At 37.5% G+C, this 27,289-nt stretch overlaps 1 protein-coding gene across 1 annotated transcript in view; it reads right to left on the bottom strand.

Moving 5' to 3' along the window:
* LOC106880996 (centrin-3) overlaps positions 1 to 27,289 on the bottom strand; it is a 70,017-nt gene that overhangs the window by 36,388 nt on the left and 6,340 nt on the right. Inside the window, exons 2-3 of the mRNA XM_014931179.3 lie at positions 9,357 to 9,492; positions 2,728 to 2,842 (exon numbers count right to left, since the gene is read on the bottom strand). Coding sequence (XP_014786665.1) covers positions 2,728 to 2,842; positions 9,357 to 9,492 — 251 coding nt within the window. The remainder of the gene's footprint in view (positions 1 to 2,727; positions 2,843 to 9,356; positions 9,493 to 27,289) is intronic.

Raw genomic sequence — 27,289 nt, forward strand, 5'->3', positions numbered from 1 at the left:
GGCATGTCCCTTCTAGGTTAACTCTAACCCTAAACCCTAACCCTAACACCAACCCTAATCCTAATCCTAACCCTAACACTAACCTTAACCCTAACCCTAACCCTAACCCTAAAACCCTAACCGTAACATCCTAGTGGAAATCGTGCAGGTGTTAATGTGAAAAATTACCAAACCCTTTTTGTGGTCCGAAAAACGGGTTGGGGGGGGGGGGACTGACAAATTACTACATACCTTTTTGTTTCATAGTTGTTGTGAAATATAAACAAAACTCTTTCGCTCCCAAAGTAGTATATGTGCGCGTGTGTAAGAGTGAGAGGGGGGGAGAAAGATGAACGATTTAAAATAAATAAATGATTTTAAATAAATATATTTTAATTGTTGTGTGAGAAAGTATATATAATCTCATTATAGAATATAGTGTCTTTCAAAAACATCTTATATTTTAAACTATATTTCATGTTTAAGAAAAAAAAATGCATTTTATATTTTACACTTACTCTGTCTTCCTTACCTACATTTTCTTTCGTAATATGCTTTGTTTCCCTCTTCCAGACGCTGGCAAAGTAAACTCTGTCTTGGTTAAAAAAAAATGCTTTGCTTTCTGTCTCCCTTTCCCACTTTTTCATTTTTTTTTTGTTGGACACTAGCAAACACTTTGTATCTCCCCCCTGTCACAAACACACTATTTCTGTCTGTCTGTCTCTCTCTCCCCTTCACGCACGTACACACAGATTTGACTTCGCCATGAAAGAAAAAGTTGACGAAAATGCAGATAGGGTCATGACAAATGTCCTCCTAAAATTGGAGCAACATGCGTGCTAATTTGTGGACGTGCATAAAGTATAATCATGTACACACACACACACACACATCCTGCCTTATATATATATGCATATATTACAAAAATACAAAAATACATTAGTGTTATTTAATTTCTGAACAGTTTTGCTGCCATTTGTTTAGGTAGTTTGATTTCTTTATCTATTAGTTTCTACTAAGATAGAGACGCAAGTAAAATTGATAATAGAGAAATGAAAATAAAGCTTTGGAATCAGCAATGCCACCATAACTTACATGGAAACCGTAAGATCGTAATACTTCATGTAAAGTAAAGTAAATATAACAAATAATCCAGAATCCTTGACTGGTACTGCAACAATCCCCAAATCTAATCAGTTCGTGTCCGTTACAAGGCCAAACACCCTGTTTTTTATTTTTCTGTAGCTATTATGTATTTGGATTACCCATCTCTACCACTAAGTAACAAATACTTTCAACAACTTCCAAGCATTTGGAAAAAAGTCATAGATTTATAAAGAGGAGACATGGTCTCAGCTGGAAATCTTAATCCTCAGTGCCCTGGCCTGAAATTGACCTGGGGAAAAAAACAATCACAATAGCAATGGCTTCTGATTTAGGCTCAAGGCAAACAAATTCGAAGGGAGGAGATTATTTAATACCAATGATCTTGACAGGTGCTTTATTTTATCGATCCTGAAAGAATAAAAGGGCAAGTTGATGTTGGCAGGATTTGAACTGAGAATATGAAGAGCTTGATAATATACCACAAAGCAATTTTCTGACTCTCTAACAATAATAATAATAATCATTATTATTATTATTATTATTATTATCGTTATTATGTAAGGCAGCAAGCAGGCAGAATCGTTAGCACACTGGGTAACATGTTTAGCAGCATTTTGTCCATCCTTATGTTCTAAATTCAAATGCCACCAAGGTTGACTTTGCCTTTCATCCTTTAGGGAGTCGATGAAATAAGTACCTGTTGTGCACTGGGGTTGATGTAAGTAACTAGCCCCTCCCCCAAAATTGCAGGCCTTGTGTCGATAGTTGAAAAATTATTATTATTATTATTACTGTTATGTAAGGTGGCAAGCAGGCAGAATCGTTAGCACACTGGGCAAAATGTTTAGTGGCATTTTGTCTGTACTTACGTTCTAAGTTCAAATACCACTGAGGTTAGCTTTACCTTTCATCCTTTCGAGGTTGATAAAATAAGTTCCAGTTGTGTACTGGGGGTCAATGTAATTGACTCAACCTCTCCCCCAAAATTTCAGGCCTTGTGCCTATAGTAGAAAGGATTATCATTATTATTATTATTAAAGTAGTAAGTTGGCAAAATTGTTAGCACTCTGGGTAAAATACTGAAATACTGAGCAGCATTTTATCCATCTTTATGTACTGAATTCAAATTTCGCTGGTCAACTTCGCCTTTTACCTTTCAAGGTCAATGAATTAAGTACTAATTGGGCACTGGGGTCAATTATTAGGAAGCATTATTATTATTATTATTATTATTATTATTATTATTATTATTATATTTTGGTAAAATCATTAGAATGTAGGAACAAGTACTTTGTAGTATTTCTTAGGACTCTTTAGTTTCCCAGTTCAAATCCTGCTGAAGTCAACTTTACCTTCATCCCTTCTGAGGTTAATAAAGTACCAGTCAAGTACAGGAGTTGATGTAAACAATTAGCTCTTCCTCTCAAAATTGCTGGCCTTATTCCTAATTCAGAAACAGTTATTAAGCATGGCAGATTGGCAGAATTGTTAGAGCATCAGGAAAAGTGCTTTGCAGTATTTGCTCTAACCCTTCATCCTCTTCCTTTAAAACTGCTGGCCTTGCACCTAAATTTGAAATAACTATTATTATTTCTAAAACAGTGACAAGACAATCAATCTTTTAAATAGCCTCATACTTACTGACTTCATTGAAATCATCAAATGTGATTTTGCCTGTCTCCTCAATATCGTAATCATAAAGTATTTTTAGCACATTGTCTTTTTTCACTTCAAAACCCAAAGCCCTCATGCACACCTGTAAATTAAGAAAAGAGAGATAATTAGAAATGCTCACAGCCAAGCAAATAACACCTTCATCTTTGTCTTCTCTTCTCAGAAAAACAAGCTACCTTCCCTTTTCCATTTACTGCTTACTACCAGACCAACAATTCCTTAATCTCTTCCTCAACTCCAGTGGGTCTCAAACTGGGGTATGCCCACTCCTTGGAGTATACAAGAAAAACCATGAAGGTACACAGAGTTTGAAATTTCAGAGTAATCACAACCAACTAAACACAATTTGTGTACCTAGAAATGTATGGACAGCTTTCGCTGATCTTGTTCACCTATTCACTTACAAGGTTTCCAGCAGCATCTATAACCAAAAACAAATTTCATATTAAGTTATCAAATGTGAATGGTATTCAGCTATGCTTCTCTGAAACAGTGCTTACAATTAAGTTATTTATGAGAAAGAGTCAAGCTCATCTGTCTCACTAAAAATGTAATATTTCTTACATAGGTACAAAGTTAGAAATGTTGAAAGAGAAGGAACTTGTTTATATCAACCCCAGTACTTGATTGGTACATTATGAATCCAAGAAGGGTGAATGATGATGATGACAACAGCAGGATTTAAACTAAATTAATAACAAATAATGCATACCTTTTGCATGTTCTACAGTAACTATCTTACACCATATTCTCCATATTCTCCAGACATGAAGAAGGGACACACCAGACGAAAATGTTTGAGAACCCCCGCTCTACATATTGCTGAAAACCAACAGCTTCAAATGTGAGACTTTCCACTGGTCACATTCTTTGAACTTCTCTTTGTATTAATTGTTGCAACACAAACCTTTACAAGCTTCCACAAATTCTGAACTTTACTCTAATTAGAACTATAGTTTAGATTTTCAAGTGGGATATTTTGTTGAAGTTAGAGAGGCTTGGGTAAAGCTTCATGAATTTTTATTAATGCACTAGAAATTACTGGCACAAATCACAAAATAAAACGTCTCATCCAGGAATTGAAACTTGGTTACAAACTCTTTGTTATCTTGTGAATTATAAGGTCTAATTGAGCAGAGCTGTGACCAAAAGTGTTTTAAATGTCACCTTTCCATCTTAAAAAAGGAAGATCAAATCGGCTAATGTAATTCTTGATGGATCGAGTGACTTTATAGGCATGAATTTATATTGTTTGCTTCCACGGCAATCATTATATATACCATTTATTATCGTTATTGATAACATGATTTTCTGAAGTGACACCATTGTTAAATGAATCTATCATCTGCTCACAGGAAAGATTTGGCTGCTATTTCAAGCAAATCTAGCTTAAACTTCTGATGGATTCTTTGCAAAGAGAATGATAACTGACAATGTGAACATTGGTGGGGTCTAACAAAGAATTTAGAAATGTATTTTGCTTTAATGTTGACTTTAGACGTCTCATTTGAGAAGCGTTCAGAGATTAATAGTTATCAAGCTAAAGTGAGATGATTCTAAAACATTGGCGTAACTTTAAAAAGCTATCGTCTGCTCACAATTCATAAAATAATACTTTGGTTATTTCCAGCTAATCTCACTTTCAAACGATGTTTGTCAAATACATGTGTGTGTGTGTGTGTGTGTGTGCTGTGTACGTACACCTGAGTGAATGTGAAAGAGAAAGGAAACGCATGTATATATACATATACATGTGTATATAGAAATATATATATATCATCATCATCACTGTTGTCATTTAACATCTGCTTTCCATGCTGGCATGGGTTGGACAGTTTGACTGAGAACAGAAGGCTGCACCAGGCTCCAAAGTTTCTATAGTTGGATGCCCTTCCTAATGCCAACCACTCTTAGAGTGTAGTGGGTGCTTTTTACGTGCCACCAGCACAAGGGCCAGTCAGGTGGTACTGGCATCAACCACGCTTGAATATAAATATCATCATCGTTTAACGTCCGCTTTCCATGCTAGCATGGGTTGGACGATTTGACTGAGGACTGGTGAACCAGATGGCTGCACCAGGCTCCAATCTGATCTGGCAGAGTTTCTACAGCTGGATGCCCTTCCTAACGCATATATATATATATATATATATATAAGTAAATAAATGGAGTTAAACGCAGATGTTATTCAAATTCTTTTACTTTCGACATATGTTTCGAAGAAAACATTGGTTTTATTCCAAAGGAATAAACAGTGTAAAATAATGTAATCTTCTCATCAGGAAAGAAGGAGAACCAATCTCAACAAGGCATAATAACAATTTTGATGACTGCATAAATGATAAACAGAACACTATTAAGTATTTTTAAATAACCGTTAGTAGATCTGGCACCTTTAGCTCATATAAGTGATTTATACCAGTCTGTATAGTTTGAACATTTAGTTCACCTTGCACTCTACTTCAATAGAGAAATCTACTTCCAAGCCTTTGAACATTTTTTCAACCAACATATCTCTCTATATCTCTTCTTTATTTGTTCTCTACTTATTATTTCTTTACCCCTTCTCTTCCTATGGTCTACCTTTGATGTCAGATCTACTAACGGTTATTTAGAAATACTTAATAGTGTTTTATTTATCATTTATGCAGTCATCAAAATTGTTATTATGTCTTGTTGAGATTGGTCATAGAGGTTGTCAGGATATGCAACACAGCTACAATTATCTCTGCCTGTGCCCTACGAGCAGGCCTACCAAATGATCAGAAAGACCGTTTTTATGATACCCTTCTACGGGCTACCTCAAAGATGAGTGGCAATGACCTCATCTTTGCAGCTGGAGATTTTAATGGGCATGTTGGGCGACAATCCGGTATCTTCACTGGTGTACACAGGGACCATGGTATTGGTTCCCAAAACGAGGCAGGAACTAGGCTACTGGAGTTCTGTGATGCATGTAACCTTCTAATCTGCAACACTAACTTCAGGAAGCCAGACAGCCACCTGATAACTTATCAATCAGGTGACTCTGCTAGCCAGATTGATTTCATCCTCACCAGACAGCAGGATGCAGGGTTGCTCTTAAATACAAAACCCCTCCCAGGTGAAGAATGTACCACCCAGTATAGACTAGTCATTAGTAACTTTAGACTCGAGACCAGAAGGATGCCAAGAAACAGACCATTCTAGAAAAGAAGGATTTGGAAGCTAAAGAACCCTTCACATGGTCAGAGAAATTTGATGAGAGGAAGGAGGAGCTACAGACCTTGGACATAGAAGGTAGCTGGAAATTCCTACGGGACAGCTTATTGAGTGCCACAGACCAAGTCTGTGGATGGTGCAAAGTTCCTTCCAGACCTAGAGTAATGTGGTGGTGGAATAATATGGTAGAGAAAGCCATTAGAGCAAAGAAACAGGCCTGGAAAGCCTGGAAGGGTGGGGGTAGCAGGGAACTGTACCAGATAGCCAGAAGGGAGGCTGAGCAACAGGTATACATAGCCAAGGGCAAAGCAGAAAAGAAGAAGTCTGCCAATGTCCAGCAACGTGAGGACCAAAGAACTGAAATATTTCGGATTGCAAGACAGTGTGTGAGAGAAAATTGTGATGTCACAGGAGAGAAATGTGCAAAGTAGTGTATCAGAGAGAATAGAGATGTGGTAGGTGTGCAAATGTATAATGGTATGCTCACACTAGGTGACTCAGAGACGAAACATGCATGGAGACGACATTGTGAAAGGTTGTTAAATGTGGAGAACGATTGGACAAAGTAGAGTCTTTCAAATATTGAACCAATTGAGAGACCAGCCATCAGAGTGGATAGCAGTATAATAGCTAAGGCAATTAAGAAAATGAAGACTGGTAAAGCCCCTGGACCATCAGGTATCACTGCCAAGATGAATAAAATATAAGGTAGTGTGGGATACGGCCCAGTCACTCGCATAGTTAATCAGGTTATTCAGGAAGGTGTCATCCCCAAAGACTGGTATAGCAGTATTATAGTCAGCTGCTACAAGGGTAAAGGTGATGCCTTAGATAGAAACAACTACAGAGGTATCAAACTGCTGGATCAGGTCATGAAAATTACAGAGTTATATCTCAACTGATTAGGGATAGAATTAAAATAGATGAGATTTTGTTCCTGGGAGAAGTATCACAGATGCCATCTTCATAGTGAGACAGTTGCAAGAAAAGTATTTGGCCAAAAGTAAGTCATTGTACTTAACCTTCGTCGACCTGGAGAAAGCTTTCAACAGGATTCCCTGCTCCCTTATTTGGAGGTCTCTAAGGAAATTAGGAGCAGAGGAATGACTTGTTAAAGCAGTTCAGGCCATGTACAGTGACGCTGCCAGTAAAGTGAGAGTTGGCCTTGAATATAGTGATGAATTTAACATAAAAGTTGGAGTACACCAGGGATCAGTTCTTAGTCCACTTTTATTCATCACAGTTCTCCAGGGCATAACAGATGAATTCAAAACTGGAGCCCGGGGGAATTACTATATGCTGATGATCTGGCTCTTATTACAGAATCTGAAGCAGAATTGGAGAAGCTCCGAGCTTGGAAGCAAAACCTGGAATCAAAGGGCCTTAAAGTTAACTTAGCTAAAGCTAAAGTTGTTGTTAGCGAGAAAGGAGATAAGACTCATTCCAACTGGCAAATGGCCCCGTTCAATATGTAGGAGAGGAGTGAGATGTAATTCCATTTGCTGCACCAAGTATAAGCTATGGATGCATAAGAGATGCAATGGAATTGTGGGAAGGTTATCAGATAAGGTCACTTTTGTGTGTGGCAGATGCACAGGAACAGTAAGTACTAAGAGCACAGGGGGACTTAAACTCTCTTTGATGCCCCAGAGGCTCTCTTGAGGTAGTAGAGAGTTTCTGCTATTTAGGTGACCAAATTGGTAACAGTGGTGGATACTCTGAATGTATTGTTTCTAGAATAAGAATAGAGTGGAGGAAGTTCAGAGAACTACTACCTCTGTTGGCAGCAAAAGGACTCTCTATCAGAGAGAAAGGTAGGTTGTACGATGTTTGTGTGAAAACAGCTATGTTACATGGTAGTGAGACATAGGCTCTGAATGTAGAGGACATGCGTAGGCTGGAGAGGAATGAAGGTTGTATGCTTCATTGGATTTGCAGCATCAGTGTGCATGACCGACAAAGCATAACTGTGTTGAGAGTAAAGTTAAACATAAGAGGGATTAAATGTGGTATGTAGGAGAGGAGAACACATTGGTTTGGACATGCGATGCATATGAGTGAAGACAGCTGTATACAGAAATGCTTGTTGCTGAAAGTGGATGGTACCTGTGGAAGAGGGAGACCCATGAAGACATGAGATAAAGTGGTAAGGACCGATCTTATGATGTTGGGGCTCATGGAGGAAGTGACAGTGGACTGAGATGTTTGGTGATATGAGGTTCTAGAGAAAACACACCCAAGAAACTGAGTGCAAGAAGAGTTGCGTCCCACTCACATGTAACAACACACTTTTCACTCACTCTACCCTCTTCTAACTACGTCTTTCTCTTCCTCACATTTCCTCTTCATAAATTATGATTGTTTTCCAATCCCCTTCCTTGCCCTCACTGTATTGCTGCTCCCCACACACCAACACCCACACCCACATCCTATTTTCTACCCAGGTTCTACACTCAAATTCTTGTTACTTGTGAGTATACCCTAGCACTACACCATCTCTCTTCTACTCTCTCTAACACTTTTGCTGTTTCCTACACACTCTCTCTCTCCTCTTGTTTTTCATCTGACTAGGTAATCAAATATCTCCTTTACATCAATACACTTGTTTCTGGCCTCTTTCTTGTCCCTCTCTCACTGGGTAACCATGTACCTCCTCTGTAGCAAGATACCTATTTCTTCCTCTCTATTTCTCTATTACATTCTAACCTTTCATCATTTGATACTGGATCACCTTCTCTAATGCCCCCTCTGTTGTGGCAAGACACTTGCTTCTGTCTCTCTGTCACACTCTAACCTTTCATCCTCTGATACAAGTTCCCCTCCTCAAATACCCTGCCCCTCTCATAATTCATTGTCTTGTGGGTTACCCTGCCATTGCTGGTGCCACATTAAAAGCATCCAGTTCATACTGTAACATGGTTGGCATTTGGAAGGGTATCCAGCCATAAAATCCCTGCCAAATCAGACACAGTAGCCTAGGGTAGTCGTTCTACCTGGCCAGCTCCTGTCATCCACCCTACCCATGCATGCACGGAAGATGGACGTTAAACAATGATGATGATATATATATATATATATATATATATATATATATATATATATACACACACACACTCACATGCTTGTATATATGTGTTTTCATATGTCTGTATGTCTGTCTTTGCATTAACATCATATGCATAAAACAGTGCCTGTATTCATGTCCCATAACTTAGTAGGATGATTAAAAGAAATCACAAAAACAAATACCAAACTTCAAAAAAATAGTGTGCAGTGTAACTGATATAATTAATCCTTCAAGGCAGTGCCCCAATATGACCACAATCCAGTGACTGAAACAAATGAAAGAATAAAAAATATATAAATAAACAAGGTTTGAATGGTGTCGTTCATACCTTAAGTTCATAGTAGTCAATAGCGCCATCTTTATCTGTGTCAAAGAGGTCAAAAGCTTCCCTGATTTCCTGCTTTTGTTCATCAGCCAACTCCCTCTTCTTCTTCTTCTTGTTTTTGTCCAATGCAAAATCTGTCCTATGTGCAAAAAGTATAAAATACAAATGAATAATAATTAATACCAATTTCATTGAGCCCAGTATCTTTTATCTTTTATTCGTTTCAGTCATTAGATTGCAGTCATGCTGGGGTACTGCCTTGGTGAATTTTTAGTCAAATCAATTAACCCCAGTACTAATTTTTTTTAAAGCCTGGTACTTATTGTATCAGTCTTTTTTACCAAACTGCTAAGTTACAGGGATGTAAACACACCAGTAGCAGTTGTCAAGCAGTGGAGGAAGAAACAAACACAAAGGCACATGCACATCTATATACGATGGGCTTCTTTTAGTTTCTGTCTACCAAATCCACTCACAAGGCTATAGTAGAAGATACTTGCCCAAGGTGCCATGCAGTGGGACTGAACCCTGAATCATGATTGGGAAGCAAACTTCTTACCACACGCCTATGACTGGTATTTTATTACCACCACCCCACTCTCAAGACAAGAAAATACAACATTGACCTCAATGAGATTTGAGATCAGAATGTAGAGGGTCATAACATAGAAAACTTGTGGCTTTGTGTCAATATGCAGTTGATCACAATGTTTTATTGATGTGTTATTTTAACAATGCTGAGAAGATAAAAGACACATTCAACTTTGGCAGGATTTGAACTCAGAAAGTAAAGGTATACAATTAAATATTACAAGGTATTTTCTGCAATTCTCTACTGATTCTGCCAATCCACTGCATTCATCATCATTGTTTTAATGTCTACTTTTCAATGCTTACTTGGGTCAGATAGAATTCACCAAGTCAGATTTTCTGCTGGATGCCTTTCCTGCTTTTGCTCATTGCCAACCCTCAACTATTTCCTAGCAAGGTAGTATTTCCCCTTGGCTAAACATGTTTTCATGGAAGATTGGAAATAAGCGACGCCACTTTTTTAATGGTGACACTCATTTGTAAGTATCATGCAATGTTCAGACAAGGACACACACACACACACACACAATGGGATTCTTTCAATGAAATCTATTCACAAGGCTTTGATTGACCCAGGGCGATAGCAGAAGACACTTGCCCAAAATGCCTTGGAGTCGGATTGAACTCAAAAACCACATGGTTAGAAAGCAAGCTTCTTAACAACACAGCCATAGCTAGACACATGAAAATTCCATGTCAAATGTTCTTATTTCCACTTTGATTCATACAGATTTTCATAGTTTCATTATGTTTGAGATTTGAATAGTTCATATTGTTTAAAGCTTAACACTTAGCATATGTTGTAATGAACAGAATAATAATCAATTCGTGTTCACTTTCCATGCTAGCATGGGTTGGATGGGTTGTTATGGTCTGAGTCAGCTCTGGTTTGGAGTTGCTGGCTTCCTGGACAGGTCAACTACAAGGACCACTTGTACTTTTCAGCTTTGGCTTGTACTTTTTTTTTTAACTGGTACTTTTCAGTTTTGGTTTGGCATATAAAGGATGGAGTACAGACTGACACCAAAATTGGAGAACACAGTTTTACATTTAAGAGATGAGGAATTATGTACATTATTTACATTTGATGGATATTTGTCCTCCTCTTGTTTGTTGCTCACAGAACATTTCAGCTGATATAGCCTCCAGCCTTCATCAGGTGTCTTGGGGAATGAGATCCCATGTTCAAAATTTTCCCAAGACAACTGATGAAAGCTGGAGGGTATATCAGCCGAAATGTTGTGTGAGCAACAAACAAGAGGAGGACAAATATCCATCAAATGTAAATAATGTAAAATTGGAGAAGTTGTCATATTTTTGACAGAACTTAAAGGTCTTCTCAACCTTACATCATCTCCACTCATTAGTAAAACACCATAAAGAGTGTACAGAGTACATTTTTTTCATGGTACAAGTACTAATAAGTTTGACTTGTATCCATTAAGGCTGAAGAGTCTACACAACTCTATGTTGCGTTCATTTGGTCACACCATAAACTGAGGTGAATCAGAGATTGATGATAGAGAAGGTGAATTGTAAAGGTATTAATGATGAGACAGATGGAAGAGTAATAACAGTGAGAATATGATGATAAAAACAGAGTAACAGGTGAGAGAGTGACAGAGGGAAAGAGTATGCCATCTTTAATTGAACTAGAAGTAGAGAGGGAGAGGATGGAAGGGAGATGTGAGAGTATCAAGAAACAGAAAGACAGCAGATATAGATGTGACTGGGACTATTCAGCCATACCTTTGTGCCATGCAGACCCTAAAGTAAATGCCTTCCAGCCTTCCTACCAGTTTTTAATGTTTGTTTCACCATACTTACACTGTATGGTACAAGGGTATGGCCGAAATGCGTGAAACAGTATCAGTCAAATACTGGGGTTGATACAATCAACTAATTCTGTCCTCTCAAAATTGTGGGCTTTATACCTGAATCAGAAATTATTATTATTATTATTATTATTAAGGACGTAAATTAGTAGAATTGTTAGCACAGTGGACAAAATGCTTAGCAGCATTTCGTCTGCCTTTACTTTCTGAATTCAAATGCTGCTGAGGTTGATTTTGTCTTTTGGGGTTGGTAAAATAACTACCAGTTTGAACATTTGGTTGATGCACTTGACTTACTCCCCACCCCTAAAACTGCTGGCTTTGCACCAAAATTTGAATTCATTATGATTATTAAAGCAGAAAACTGGCAGAATTGTTAGCATGCTGAATAAAAACACCATTTTGACCATTTCTTTGACATGAAACACAAAAGTTGCATTGACTAAGCTAAGGTGTGTGTACTGAGATATGAAGGCTCAAATGCTGTTGGTTGGGCTCAGGGAGCAAAGGCAGAACAACAATTCTAGAATTTGATCTGTGATGAACCATGTGCTCTCTGATTCCAAACAGATGAGCACGGTGTTTCAGCAGCACTTCGCCAAACTCCCTTTTCAAGGAGTGGTATACTTGAGATAGAAAGCTTCGAGACCTACCTCGATAGAATGCCATGTCTATCAGACAAGGAGACTGAGTGATGCAAGAAACTGATTTCAGTGAAGGAAGTGGTTAAATGTACTGAGCTGCTGTGTGGGATGTGAATCACCATGATTGGATGATCTTCCCTCATCATCATCATCATTTAACATCCATTGTCCATGCTGGTATGGGTTGAACAGTTTGACCAGAGCTAGTAAGCTGCATCAGACTCCAGCCTGATTTAGCATGGTTTCTATGGCTGGATGCCCTTCCTAACATGCCAACCACTCCAAGAGTGTAATGGGTGCTTTTGCATGCCAGTTGTGTGACACCGGTATCTGCCACGACTATGATTTCACTTGACAGATCTTCTCAAGCACAGCATATCGCCAAAGGTCTTGGTCACTAGTCATTGCCTCCATGAGGCCCAATGTTCAAAGACCTTATCCTATGTATTCCTGGGTCTCCTTCTTTCACAGTTTCCCTCCACTGTTAGAGATCAGCACTTCTTTACACACCTGTCCACATCCATATGCATCACATGACCATACCAACAGTCATCTCTCTTGCACACGACATCTGAAGCCACTTATGCCAAACTTTTCTCTCCAGACACTCACAATTTGTTATACATGCACACTGACATTGAACATCCAACAAAGCATACTAGCTTCATTTCTCTCAAGCTTAAGCATGTCTTCAGCTTATTATTATTTTTATTATTATTATTCAGGTCACTGCCTGGAATCGAACTCAGAATCTTGGGGTTAGTAGTCCGAGCTCTTAACCACTATGCCATATGCCCAAGAGCTATCAACTACTTCTAGCCTTCCCTCTTGGCATTTGATGGAGTCTATTTTCTGTACATTTTTAGTGTTAATTGTACCTGTGCCACTTCTACACACAAAAACTAGTTTCCCTGGTAACCTTCCTCTGATACTGAGGCACCTATAGCTTGTGTCTATAGCTTGCACCAAGTACATCTTATGGAGCTTCTACCTATGCTCTTTCTACAGATCAAGCAGAGCCATCCACCTGAAGGGATTTGTGATTTGTCTGCTTACTAAGACTTTGGTTTTTACTAGATCAACTCTAAGGCCCTTTGATTCTAGACCTTGCTTCCACACCTGAAATTTCTTCTCTAGTTCCAGTAGTTCCAGTACCTTCATGTACCCTGAATTCATTGCTAATCTTCCCCTTACTGGCAGCTCTCACCAGTCACTCATCTATCCCTAGCTTCAGCACTGACCACTAAATAAGGGAGTGGGGGACTCTGTCGAAGGCTTTCTCCGTATTGACAAAAGTTAGGTACATAGCTTTATTTTTAGCCAGATGTTTCTCCTGCAATCACCTAACCAGAAATATTGCATCAGTCATGCTCCTGCCTGGCACAAATCCAAACTGCATCTCATCTACAGTAGCTCTCTCTCCCTAATTAATTAAGCTATGAGTGTTTCTGTGACTTTCATCACATAGTCCAGCAATCTGATACTTCTGTAATTATTTCTTTCTAAGGCATCATCATTGCCTGTAGTGCTACACCAATCGTTGGGTTTGACCCCTTCATGGACAACCTAATTAACTATACAGGTGACTAGGCTATATCCAACTCTACCAGATATTTTAAGCATCTCAGTGGTGATTCCTGATGGGCCAGGGGCTTTCCCTGTTTTCATGAATTTTATTTCCAAAATCTCACATTGTTTGCTCTGCTACTGATACTATTACACCATGTGAAATAACCAGCTAAGCTGAGAAATTTCTCTAGTTTTAATCGCTAATCATTCATTCATCTAATTCGTAATTCTAACATGCTGTACTCTGATTTAAAATAACTTTCAATATTTGTAATTCTTTAATTCTTAGAATAACTTTCAAAACTCATAATTCTTTAAATCTTTGCAATATTCTTTCCTTGTTTCATAACCTAAATGTTTCCATACTTTGCCATGACTTCTTCAGCAATTTCTCCCTCTCTCTCTCTAAAATTCATAAATATTCTCACTTTGTTTTATAACTTGCATCTTTCTCATACTTGCCATGTTTTCCCCAGTAATAAAGTCTTTCATATCTCTCTTTCTCTTTCTCTCTGCTTCACTAATGTCTTACTGCTAGTTCCTGAGGTGATGCAAGACACCATGTCTACAATGCACCCATCCACTCCTTCCCCCACCACCCATACTGGAAATCTATTCTCTTATACCAGAAATCCCTACAGGGCTCTGCCTAGTTTCTGTACCAGAAGACTTGCATAGCTCCCCCATCCCACCCCACTCCCACCAGCAATCATCCACACTACTGTATGCATCAAAAGGAGATGTGTTAGTAAATTAACAAACCACCTACCTCTTTCTCTCGATATATAAAATGCTCATTTACTTAATTCAAACATTGACCTATTTATGCTTGCAGCAATAAAGCTTATATTTACAACACTCAATGCTTATATTTACAATGCTTACATTACACTCACCCACAATAGGGGAAACAATTTTAACATGTTTGAATGATGGTAGGTTAAAGCGAGAACAACTGATGTGACATGCCTGTTATCAGACGATCATTGAAACCTTCTTTTCAGGTGCTGAATATCATCTCTCCTTCCTATGTTCCCTCCCACATCCCTTTCCCAGTTTTTCAGAGTTGGCACTGTCAATGTAGGTACATTAAAAAGTAGGTCTAGTGAGATTGTTGCGAAGCTTGAACATGTTGATGTATGTTGCATTCAAGAGATAAGGTGGAGAGGAGCTTTAGCCAGGCTCCTCACAGGCAAGACACATAGGTATAAAATCTTCTGAGAAGGTAACAGTGACAGGATAGGTGATCTGAGCATACTTCTTGCAAAGGAATGGGGGGATAAGGTCATAGAGATAGTCAAAGTGTGCGATAGAGTACTAAAGCTCAGGATAGTTTTGCAGAACAGTATAGCAACAGTGTAATCCCTGGTAGGTCTATCCACAACAGCCTCCACCTCATGTGATACATCATAGAATGGGATGGGAATAGATCTAGCTTTGGAGGGACACTTGTCAAGTTGGACCAGGCCAAGGCATAGCTTTCTGGTAGCTGTCCTAAAAGAGGTCAGTTTTGGTCCCATCTTCAAAGACTGGATCATCACAATATATAGTGGCATCTCTTCGGTAGTCAAATTAAATGGCCACTTCTTGGAATCTTTCAATATTGAATGCTAGATTTGCCATGCATGTCCCTTTTCCCCACTTTTCTGTTTTGGCATTAGAAACTGCAAAGGCTGAAGAGTTTGAGGGGTATTCCACTGGAACTACATTGCAAGAAAGCCATATCTGCATATATGAATGATGTTATTGTCAAGGTGTTGCACTCTTTGGAAATAGAAACAATCAATAACACTACACTAAAAGAATATCAGGTATGTACAAGAGCACACATAAATCAGAACAGATTGGTGGGTTTGCAGCCATGCTCTTTGAGAGGCAAGTCCATGTTGATTAACAACAATTTTTGTCACTGGACAGGTGGATAGGAACTGGGAAGAGGTCATGGTCAGTGTGGCCAATCTCATCCAGAAATGGGCCAAAAGGAAGTTGTCTCTGAGAGGTCAAGTGGAAGTAGCAAATGCATATATTGCCTCAGTAGTATACTACTGCCTAGCTGTCATACTTTGTCTCAAAAAGACTGACCAAACTGGAGCACTTGCTTATTCAATTCTTATGAAAGGTCAGGTTCTGCCAGTCAGAAAATCCACATCCTGTCAATATCCACTCCATGGTGGTCTTGGGATGCCATCCTTGATGATGCACCACCATGTGCTGAGGCTGACATACTTGCAGAAATATCTAAATCACTGTGATGGTGTGAATGACAGCAACAAAAACAAGCGCCAACTGGTGTGGGCATCCTTCATGCAATACATCATTCCACAGCTCATCCCATTGACAGAGCTGTAGTCATGGGTCAAACATAGACCAAGAGTGAGTGTTCAGCATCTAGAATGTTGCCAAGCACTCACTGTATTGAACCAGCTGGACACAGCCATTAGTGGGAAAACAGTTCAAGATTTCTATAGGGGTCTAGTTGAGGGTATGAGTAATGATGACCTAGAATTGACCTAGGGCATCAACAAGAAAAGCCTGAATGGTCTCTTCCAGAGGACTTTCAAGTCAAAGACCATACACATAATTTCTCCAAAGATTTTTGGCATATCAGTGCTACAGTAAGGCATTACCTATTTGAGATAAGCTCTTCAGGCATGGAAGTACCAACAGCTGATCCTGCCCTTGGTCAATGCTTTGTGTGTTGTAGCTCATCCTTTCATATTGTCTTCCATGTTTTGAGCTCTTGTGGCCAATAAAAGTAATTATTATTATTATTACCATCATCATTATGGTAGTGATCTGGCAGACAACACACAAATCTAATCTGAATCCCAACCTTACAATATATGGGTAAAGCAAGTTTCTGAATTCATCTACCTCAGACACAAACACTCTTCCAAAAATGAAGGAACAATAGCTACAAACTATAGAATCAGACTTGATTGAGCAGCTTTAGATAAGAACCAAATTGTACTTACTTCAAAACAGATCCCAAGTATCTCCAACACCTATATTCTTCCAGTAGCTTTATATGAGCTAGAATGTGTCATCTGGCGGTGAGCTGGCAGAAACGTTAGCATGCCGGGCGAAATGCTTAGTGGTATTTTGCCTGCCGTTACATTCTGAGTTCAAATTCCGCCAAGGTCGACTTTGCCTTTCATCCTTTCGGGGTTGATAAATTAAGTACCAGTTACACACTGGGGTCGATGTAATCGACTTAATCCCTTTGTCTGTCCTTGTTTGTCCCCTCTATGTTTAGCCCCTTGTGGGTAATAATGAAATTAGAATGTGTCAGCTGGATTTCTATTGCACACCAGAAACTGAAAGTCTTTTAACACCAAACCCTCAAATCATCTCAGAATAACCAAATTACTACCAATCATCTCTGACATTATAAATAAAGTACTCAAACTGGTTTGTTGTGTCAGCAAGGTCTGTTTGGAAGGCATGATCAACGGAAAGAGAAACAGAAACCAGTAACCGAAGAGATGGAGAGGTAACATCTCAGCATGGACAGGTCTTGAGTTAACCTGAATGCTCTTACCAAAGATCAAATACTATGGAGGCAAATAACTCATGTCGGTGCACATTCTTCTGCAAGCAAAGATAGCAGGAAATGATGATGATGATGACGATGACGATGACGATGACGATGACGATGACGATGACGATGATGATGAGCAGGCTGAATCAATACTTTAGAAAAAATACCCAGTGGCATTTTTTTGTGTTCCTTAAGTTCTGAGTTGAAATGCTGCTGTGGTTGACTTTTCCATGCATCTTTCTGGGGTTGGATAAGTAAGCACCAGTCGAGTATTGGGGTCAATGCAAGTGATTTACCCAAGGTGTGAAACAGCACACCTTGTGCCAAAATTTGAAAACATGATTATTATTAAGGTAGTGAGCTGCCAAAAGCATTAGCATGTCAAGCAAAATGGTAAGCAGCTTTTCATCCGTTTTTATATTCTGAGTTCAAACTCCACCAAGATCACTTTGCCTTACACCCTTCTGGACTTGATAAAATAAAAGTACCAGTTCCTCTCCCAAAACTGCTGGCTTTATAGCCAAATTTGAAACCATTGTTATTATTATTATTATTATTGAGTAAGAGAGTAATATATGCCATCAAAGTGACACTGGGGTACAAATATACAAAGCACAATATACCCATCATGACTACCCATCTAATATGGGTACACCAGGCACATGCATTACAACATGTGTGTGACATGATGATCTTATATCAAAATAAACAGAGTATGACCTTGCAAGTGGGACCAAGTTAAAATTTTCTTCAAGTGGAGTAGCCCATCCCACTCAAAAGGTCCTTGAATAAGGTTTGTTTAAAGATAATGAACAAAACACCCAAGTTTGCAGAGGTGAATTATTCAAACACAAAGAATTCTCCTCAACACATGGCTATCACTCATTTTATCATAGCAGTATCGCTAGGCACTTGTGTCTGATGGCTATTGTGTTTATTACAGGAACTAAATGTGAACACATATCTCTACTATGGATCTCTTAGAAAACAAACAGCCTACACATTCAAATGGTTAATGATGCTACAATGATAAAACCCATCACTACTTTTAATGGATGCAATCAGCAAGTACTCCTAGCATAAATACAGTTTGGTTCACCCACCGCCAAATCCCTTTTCTCATACTTGCACATCTTTTTCGAAAGGAAGTTTTACAGAGATATGTTTATGAAGAAATTTTTTTTTTCTTGTTTTTATTTTGGCTCATTTTTATCCTCTGCCACCCAAACTTTGTTACCACCAATTTCTGTACTATGTACATGTTTTCACATTTTACTTTTTTTACTTCTTCAAATTTATGTGTTTGAATCATCAACATTACATAATCTACCCTCTCAAAAGCATATTTTTAAAAGTTATTTTTATATCATTTTAAAGAGACTATGTGAGAACAAAGAGACTGATACAAAACTGCCCCTGCTCCTAACTATTTTATAATTTGTACCCACAAAAGTATATTTCTGTAAAATTCCAGGGGAACCACAGTCATGCCTAATTTCCACAACATAGTAGTAATCTACACCTTCCAAAACATATCCGAAACAATTTATGGGTCGTTCCATTCAAAATCAATGCAGATGATGAAGGTGACCAAAACTGATTTCTTTCAAACTTTGCATGCTAAATGGCCTTTTATATAAAACCCTTAAATATGAAATATTTTTTACCTGACGCTAATATTTGCTGAGTTATGATCATTTGAAATTTTGAAAAAAGCGACATTTTTCGGTTACTCAATAACTTTGATAAGCCATATCTTGGCTACTATTTGAGCTAAAAAGCTCATTTTTTTTCTTTTAAAGCATTCAAATAGATCTACAGCTTTTGTTTTGTGTATTTTTTCCTCAAAGTAAAAATTTTAAAATATATCAAAATCAACAGATGACTTTGTTGAAATTTTTGGCCAAAAGTTTCAAGCACTTAAAGTACGTGATTTCATTGCAAAGGAACAATCTAATTGAAGGAGAAATCTTAAGATGCTGAACAAGGATTTTGTTGAAACAATGCCTAAGCCACTATCCATCCATTTGTCTGTTATTATAAACAAAACCCACAAGAGTAAACAAGAGAGACAGAGACAGGCAGAAACAAGGAAAATGCCCCTTGTATTTTGAATACTATGCAAATATTCTTTTAAAACACTTTTCATTTAATTTTTCAAAAATTTAATTGTTTTCCATACTTAGAGTTGAAAAAGTCTCAATGACTGAAACCGGTACTAAAATGTTTTTTATGATAAAATTATTTCAGCATTTTCTACTTTGACTTTTTTCCCTGATATATATATATATACTGGAGTAAGCACATTTTCTAACAAAACTGGCCGATGAACGGGAACGTGAAACTCCAAGTAACAGTCTTTTTTTATATTTCTGCTGCTTTTAAATAAAGTATATATATATATATATATATATATATATATATATATATAATATTCTTTTCCTTATTTAATTGAATGCTGGGAGAGACATTTTTTTTTAAAAGAGAAGATAGAAGGGACAGAGAAAAATACGTCCAGTCATTTAGATGTCCAAGCAGGAAAAGGAAAACAGTCATGTGAGGAAAAGAAGGATGGATGATGGTCACGTGTGAGCAGCAAGAGAGAGAGAAAAAAGGGAAAGGAGATAGATAGAAAATGGTGAAGGAGGGAGGGGGAGAAAGGGAATCAGAGAAGGATGGAGGAAGAAAACAGTACAGAGTAGAGAGCTGCACAAAAAATGGGTGAAGACAAACTTACTTGGGAATGGATGCATCACGCTCAATTAAATAAATAAATAATACACATATATATATAAAGGGTTAAAAATAGGTTGGATAAATTTTTCCGAATCATAGGCTTAAGCATTGTTTTTGATGATGAATAACTAAAGCCAACTTATTGGATATTACCCTTAACTTATATAATGATTCATATTTCCCATACCATAAACTCTCAACTAATTTAGAATATATTAGCTCTTTCAGTAATCATTCAAAGGCTATTACAAGGAATTTAGTTAGAAATATTTCACTTAGACTTTCTAGATTATCTGCTAATGTTGATATCTTCAACAATAAAGCCAAATTTTATAACTCTGCCTTACTTAAAACAGGTTATAAAGAAAAAAATTACCTATATTAACTCTACTGACATTAATTCTACCCTATTAATCAGGACATGAAAACATGTCATTTCAGTAATAACAATATAAATTTTAGTTCGAATAACACTAAATCAAAAAATGTAACTTTGCAGTGTAAGGGAGATAACTGTTCTTTATATCTCTTAATACATAATAAAAATAAGTCTAGGACTTTTAAAGATAATTACTATAACAAGGTGTGTCCTAGTGAAACTGTTTGGTTAGTAATTCCATATGGTAAGCAGATCAAATTGTTCTTGTCTGCTCTGTAACGAAGAACTCTATCTCATCCTGTTCTCAGAGAATTCTCTTGTAAGCACATTTAAAGAACACGTTTATCATTGTAAACATTGGCAAAAACATACCTTTAGTTCCTATAAGTAATTTCTACCAATTTATAAAATTCGACCTTTAACTGTCTTCTTACATTTCATTTCCACTACTTATATCTATTTCCATGTTTTTAAGTTTTATTCCCTTTCATCTATCACTCTATATTTCTCCACTCTTAATGAGTGCAAGTGAGCCATCATCCATGTGAACACATTTCTCTCCTATGACATCATGAGTCTCTCTCACACTGTCTTGCAACACGAAACACTTCAAGTCTTTGGTCCTCATGGCACAGAACATTGGCAAATTTTTTCTTATCTGCTTCCCCTCTAGCTAAATAAACCTGTCTCCTAGCTTCCCTTCTGGCATAAGATCATTTGCATCGCAGAACTCCAGCAGTCTGGTTCCCTCCTCATTGCAAGAACCAAAACCATAGCCACCATGTACGCCATGGAAGCCCCCTGCATGTTGTGCAACTTGTCCATTGAAGTCACCAGCCACAAAGAGAAGGTTCCTGTCATTCGTCAACGAGGTAGTCTGCAAGAGGATGTCATAAAATCGGTCTTTCTGCTCATCAGGTAACCCTGGTTGAGAGGCGTAGGCCGAGATAATGGTTGCTAACCCATAATGAAACACTAATCTAAAGTATTCTGTCGCATACTCTGACTACCTTGATTATCTTATCAACCCATTTCTCCACAAGAAGTATACCCACGCCCCCGACCCTGTCAGTGTTCCCTGCCCAGAAAATCTTGTACCTGTGTTCTTTGCCATGAGGAACCTCCTCTCCACCTTACTTCTTGGAGGCAGCACAAATCAACATATATGTATAATGTATATATATATATGTGTATATATAAATTTATATATGTATGTGTGTGTGTATATATATTGTTGTACTTGGGGATGGTCATGTTGCCAGTTTAGCCAATAAAAACACACGCACTATATATTTGGTGTTAATTTGCTTCAGCTTTATTTTATTTTTTACATTAATCATATTTCGTCACACCTCTGTGACCTCATCAGTAGTCCTTTGCTTTCTTCTTTCTTATTTGTGCGTCTTTCCTTACTAACGATCAGCCATTTTGTATTTTGTATGTGTCTTTATTTGCACAAGTGTATACCCCTATGTGTGTCTTATGTTTAGTAAGTGTGTATGGGGAGGAGTGCCTGTATTATCTGTATCCCATTGATACATGTTCGTTTAATGTTTTTATTTATTTTGTTCATGTGTTTATACCTACTTACTATTTTTTCTTTTCTTTCTTTTTTTTTTGTATTTAATTTGATTCAATTTTGTTAATGTATGTAGTTATTTAATTGCATTTGTTTTTGTGTGTATTGTATTATATTTTGTTCATATTGTTATCAGTTTATGTATGTATACATACTCTTTTACTCTTTTATTTGTTTCAGTCATTTGACTATGACCATGTTGGAGCACCGCCTTTAGTCGAACCACTAAGTTACAGGAATGTAAATGCACAATATCAGTTTATGGGGATCTTATTCTGCCATATGTTGTAGTGTGTTGGGGGTGTGTGCTAGTGTTCCATTCCAGTTTCCTATTCAGGCTAAGTTTATCTTCTATTACGTGTAGCTTCTGTAATTTGTCTAAGCGTTGTGTTTGTTCTATGTGTGGACAAGATTTTAATGGCTATGTTGAGTGAGCCCCCGTGTTCCTGCTTGGTGTGCTGATACAGAACTTCTCTTTCTTAAGTTCCCGCCAAGTTCATTTGCCCGCTGTCCTATGCTCCGTGCTGTTTCCCCTACGTACGTCGTTGTCTTGTTACTGCATCGTCCCTCTGCACATCTTATACTATAGACCACATTTCTGGCTTTACAGTTTGTTTGTGGGCTAAATCTACATACAGTACAGTTCCTATCAGTACAGGGGGTTCTACTGATTAGGGATTTGATAGGGTTGCCTGGCCTTTCAACAACCTTAATTCTTAGCTTAAGTTTGTCTAGGGCCCGCTTTAGAAGTTCCCTAGACAAACTTAACCAAATTATTAAGGTTGTTGAAAGGCCAGGCAACACATTTTTGTCTTCACGTGGGTCTTTATGTATTTCCAAAATACTGGTAGAATAGCCCCTCTTGTCTTCATGCAGGCCCCTATGCCTTCATAATCCCAAACTAGAATACTCATCTATATAAGTCTAATTAACTGAGAAACACATTAAACACTTACACACAAATAGTCACCCCGCAAACCCACTTTCCCCCAACATGCCATAATAATACACTTTGCACATACATAGGGCCCCTCCTAGCACTAAGAACTTCCTAAACTCTAGCAATAAGACAATTATTAGCCATAACACATTTTGAAACCACTCAAAATTTGGTATGAGTTAGCTCCCTTGTCACCCTGTTAGAGTTCACCTTCACCTACACTGCCAGTGACAACTCATCGTAAAATATAAAAAATTGAATATACACACACAAAAAAAAATGTGCTTAATTAAACTAGGAAACCTGCACCTACATAATACTCACCCTGCCCTAATTACCCAACGAAACTAACCAATTTACCACAAGCAAACCTCTACCCAGCGAATTTACCAGCGCAAGAACAAAAATTTAATGTAAGAATTACCACTTTTGTTCACATTACCATCACATATGTATCAATTATTTTTGCATCCTAACCGATGCATCTATCTATATTCACATTCTGAAGAGATTTACTTAAACAAGTAAATTGAAACGATCGTTAATGCTACCTTCATCTCTGCTTTTACATTCTTTGTTATCTAATTAATTGAAGACATACCAGCGAAAACCACAACTTTCCCAATGTTATTATATCCATTTTCTTCTATATAACCTAAACTTCGGTTTACCAAACGAACCACCTGCTACCATACAACCTTACAAAAGACTGTACCTACCTAGGAGCGACTCTGGATTTAATTTCCCCTCTAACTGATACCTACACAATATATGTGTGTGTGTGTGTGTATGTATATATATATGTGTGTGTGTGTGTGTGTGTGTGTATATATATATATATAAAACAATAAATGGAGCAAAACGCATATAAATAAAAGTTCCTTTAATTCCTACATATGTTTCAAAATATATGTGCACTCTACTCCAAAGAAGTAAGAGCTGCTGGAATTCCACATATATTCCTCATCAGGGAACCAACATATAAGAGCAAGACAAATGCATAATGATGATGAGGTAACTTATGAGTTATAATATTATATGACCAAGTAAGTGACCATTAGAAGAACGCTGGTTTACATAGTTATAATGGGAGGGGGGCTGTAAACGCTATACTAAAGGTTTAAACTGAGATAATACTAATATATACATAAACTAATATATTGTTACAGTCTTCACTATAGCCTGCTAATTTAATGGTTACCAATTATGGAACTTTTTGACATAAGCGCATCCATTAAAGATATTCCTATTCCACCAAGGAATACTTACATCAAATTACTCATTAGCAAGACTAACTCCTTTTTAAACAGAATCAGATGGAAAACCTATTTCCATGATATTAGGGACATACCAAATAACAAAATGGATATTAATTTGAACTTTAAGAATCTTTTCAAATCGAGGAACTCTCCCCCGTCTAACTCTAAGTTGGATAAATTTGAAGAGGACATTTGGTCTATAGTGAGGAATATTAAGTTTCATTGCTCTCCTCTCAGGAACAGTCATCTTAAGTACCTCCACAACATTACCAAGAAAATCAATCGAACCAAAGGATTAGTACAGTCGGATAAAACTGGAAATTTATACAAACTGTCTAAAGATAAATACATGGAAGAAAGAGATAGAAAAAAACTATAGGACTATCAACAGCAATATTCTACGGAAAGCTAACCTGGAAGCTAAGGAAATTATGATCAAATACAATCTGCAAAATAGGACAACCTCTGGTCCCTAAGCAACCTCGTTTTGTTCTTAAGGACCATAAGATAAATTTTTGTTCCAACCCTTCCCTACGTCTTATTTGTCCCTCTAGGTCTGACATAGGCATTCTTAGTAAAAACATTCTGGACAAATATGTACCCACAATAATTGATAAGTTAAAACTGAATCTTTGGTCAAATTCTTCTCAAGTAATAGATTGGTTTAATTCAATTAAAGATAAGAATAATACCAAATTTATACAGTTTGACATTTCTAGTTTCTACTCTTCTATTAACCCTATTATCCTTAACAAAGCACTTTGGTTCGCACATAATAAGGCAGGTCTTTCTAGGGAAGAAATTAATGTAATTTTAGCTGCTCATAAATCTATCATTAAATTTAACAATAAACTTTGGATCCGTAAGGATACTCCAGAGGCTTTTGATGTTCCTATGGGAAGTTCAGACTCAGCTCAAATAGCTGATGTGGTCTGTTCGTATTTATTGTATGAATTGGCAGACCAGTTCCCTAACATAAATGGAGGTCTATACAGGGATGATTGTCTGCTATACCTCCATAATGCCTCTGCCCAGTGCATACAAAAGGTTAAAAATAGGTTAGCTAGATTCTTTAGAAGAATGGGCTTTGGCATTGTTTTTGAGGATGAGGTCTCTGTAGCAAACTTTCTAGACATTACTTTAGACTTACATAGTAATACACACTTTCTCTTCCATAAACCATCAACTAATCTCAAGTACATAAGCCCCTTTAGTAACTATCCAAGACATATAACTACTAACTTGGTTAGGAGTATCTCAATTAGGCTTTCCAAACTTTCCTCTAACTCCCAAATTTTCAATAAGGAGGCTGACTTTTATAATTCAGCCTTATTGAAGGCAGGTTATAGAGACAAGGTAAGGTACATCAACTCTTCTAGTGATCTTTCTCCTTTTACACAACATGATACCCCCTTTACTAGCTTAGATAAACCCATTTCTATTTCTTCCCATTCTTCTCACTTTACTGAGAAAATGAAACATGCTTATCACTCACATAAGAGAGGTGGCCCAACTGGCTCTAAACACTTTAACAAATTCAAAAATCTTTATTTATTTAAGCACACTAATACTGTATCTAGATCTGTTGATAATAATATCTGGCTCATCCTCTCATTTGGGAAGCAAGTTAAATCAAATTTGGTCCGGCAGTTCAGAGACGCGGTGAGTAGGAACTTTCCTAAGGGTTCCCACTATTACCCAATAATCAACTCGCATAAGGTTAGATTTGGGTTTTCTAATACTAAAAACTTGTTACAGGTTATTTCTTCCCATAATCTCAGGTTTTTAGATTCTTCTCTAGACAGCCATCCCAGTTATGATAATAATAATAGTAATGTTCATATCAATAACAAAAATAATTACTCCAATAATTTAACACTCATATGATGGCAATAGTCATTTAGGTATTAATATAGGTAGTATGTACAATATTAGGAAACATAACAATATCGGTAGCAATAATAAGATTAGCATCTCAGAAGTAAATCCTAATAGAATTAAGTTTTTAAGTGCGAATGCCAAGACCAAGAATGTGGTTTCTCAATAGAAGGTAATGTCTCATGCTGATGTCTCGTTTTACGTAGGTAGCTCATCGACGCAGGTCTCCAAGAGAATATCAAACCATTATTCTTCATTTAGGGATAGGAATAAAGCTAACACCACCGGCCTAAGTAAATTTATTTGGGAACTGAAAGATTGCAATAAACAATTCTCTTTGGAATGGTCTGTACTGGCTACCTCAGTTCCCTACGACAAAGGTAAGGATTTTTGTCCTCTTTGTAACTTGGAGCTTTTCCATATTCTGTTCTCCAAGAATCGCCTAGTAAACCAAATAACACAGAGAGCGCATCGATGTCAGCACTGGCAGAGACATACCTTCATTTATTACCATTAATTCCATCCTTCCAACTAGTTTAAGGTTTTAAGCATTATTATTATCATTATTATATATATATATATATATATATATATATATATATATATATATATATATATATATTGACTACTGACCGAGACCTTTGGAAATGTGCTGTGCGTGAGAAGACCCGGCAAGCCAAGTAAGATCGTTGCCAGTGCCCCTGGACTGGCTCTTGTGCGGGTGGCACATGAGATGCACCATTTTGAGCGTGGCCGTTGCCAGTACCGCCTGACTGGCTCCCGTAGGATTTTCGAGTGAGATCGTTGCCAGTGCCCCTGGACTGGCTTGTGCGGGTGGCACATAAAAGACACCATTTCGAGCGTGGCCATTTTCGTGTGGGTGACACGTAAAAGCACCCACTACACTCTCTGAGTGGTTGGCGTTAGGAAGGGCATCCAGCTGTAGAAACTCTGCCAAATTAGATTGGAGCCTGGTGTTGCCATC

The sequence above is a fragment of the Octopus bimaculoides genome, chromosome 28 (genome assembly GCF_046866305.1).
Source record: "Octopus bimaculoides isolate indiv1 chromosome 28, ASM4686630v1, whole genome shotgun sequence".
Classification (NCBI taxonomy): domain Eukaryota; kingdom Metazoa; phylum Mollusca; class Cephalopoda; order Octopoda; family Octopodidae; genus Octopus; species Octopus bimaculoides.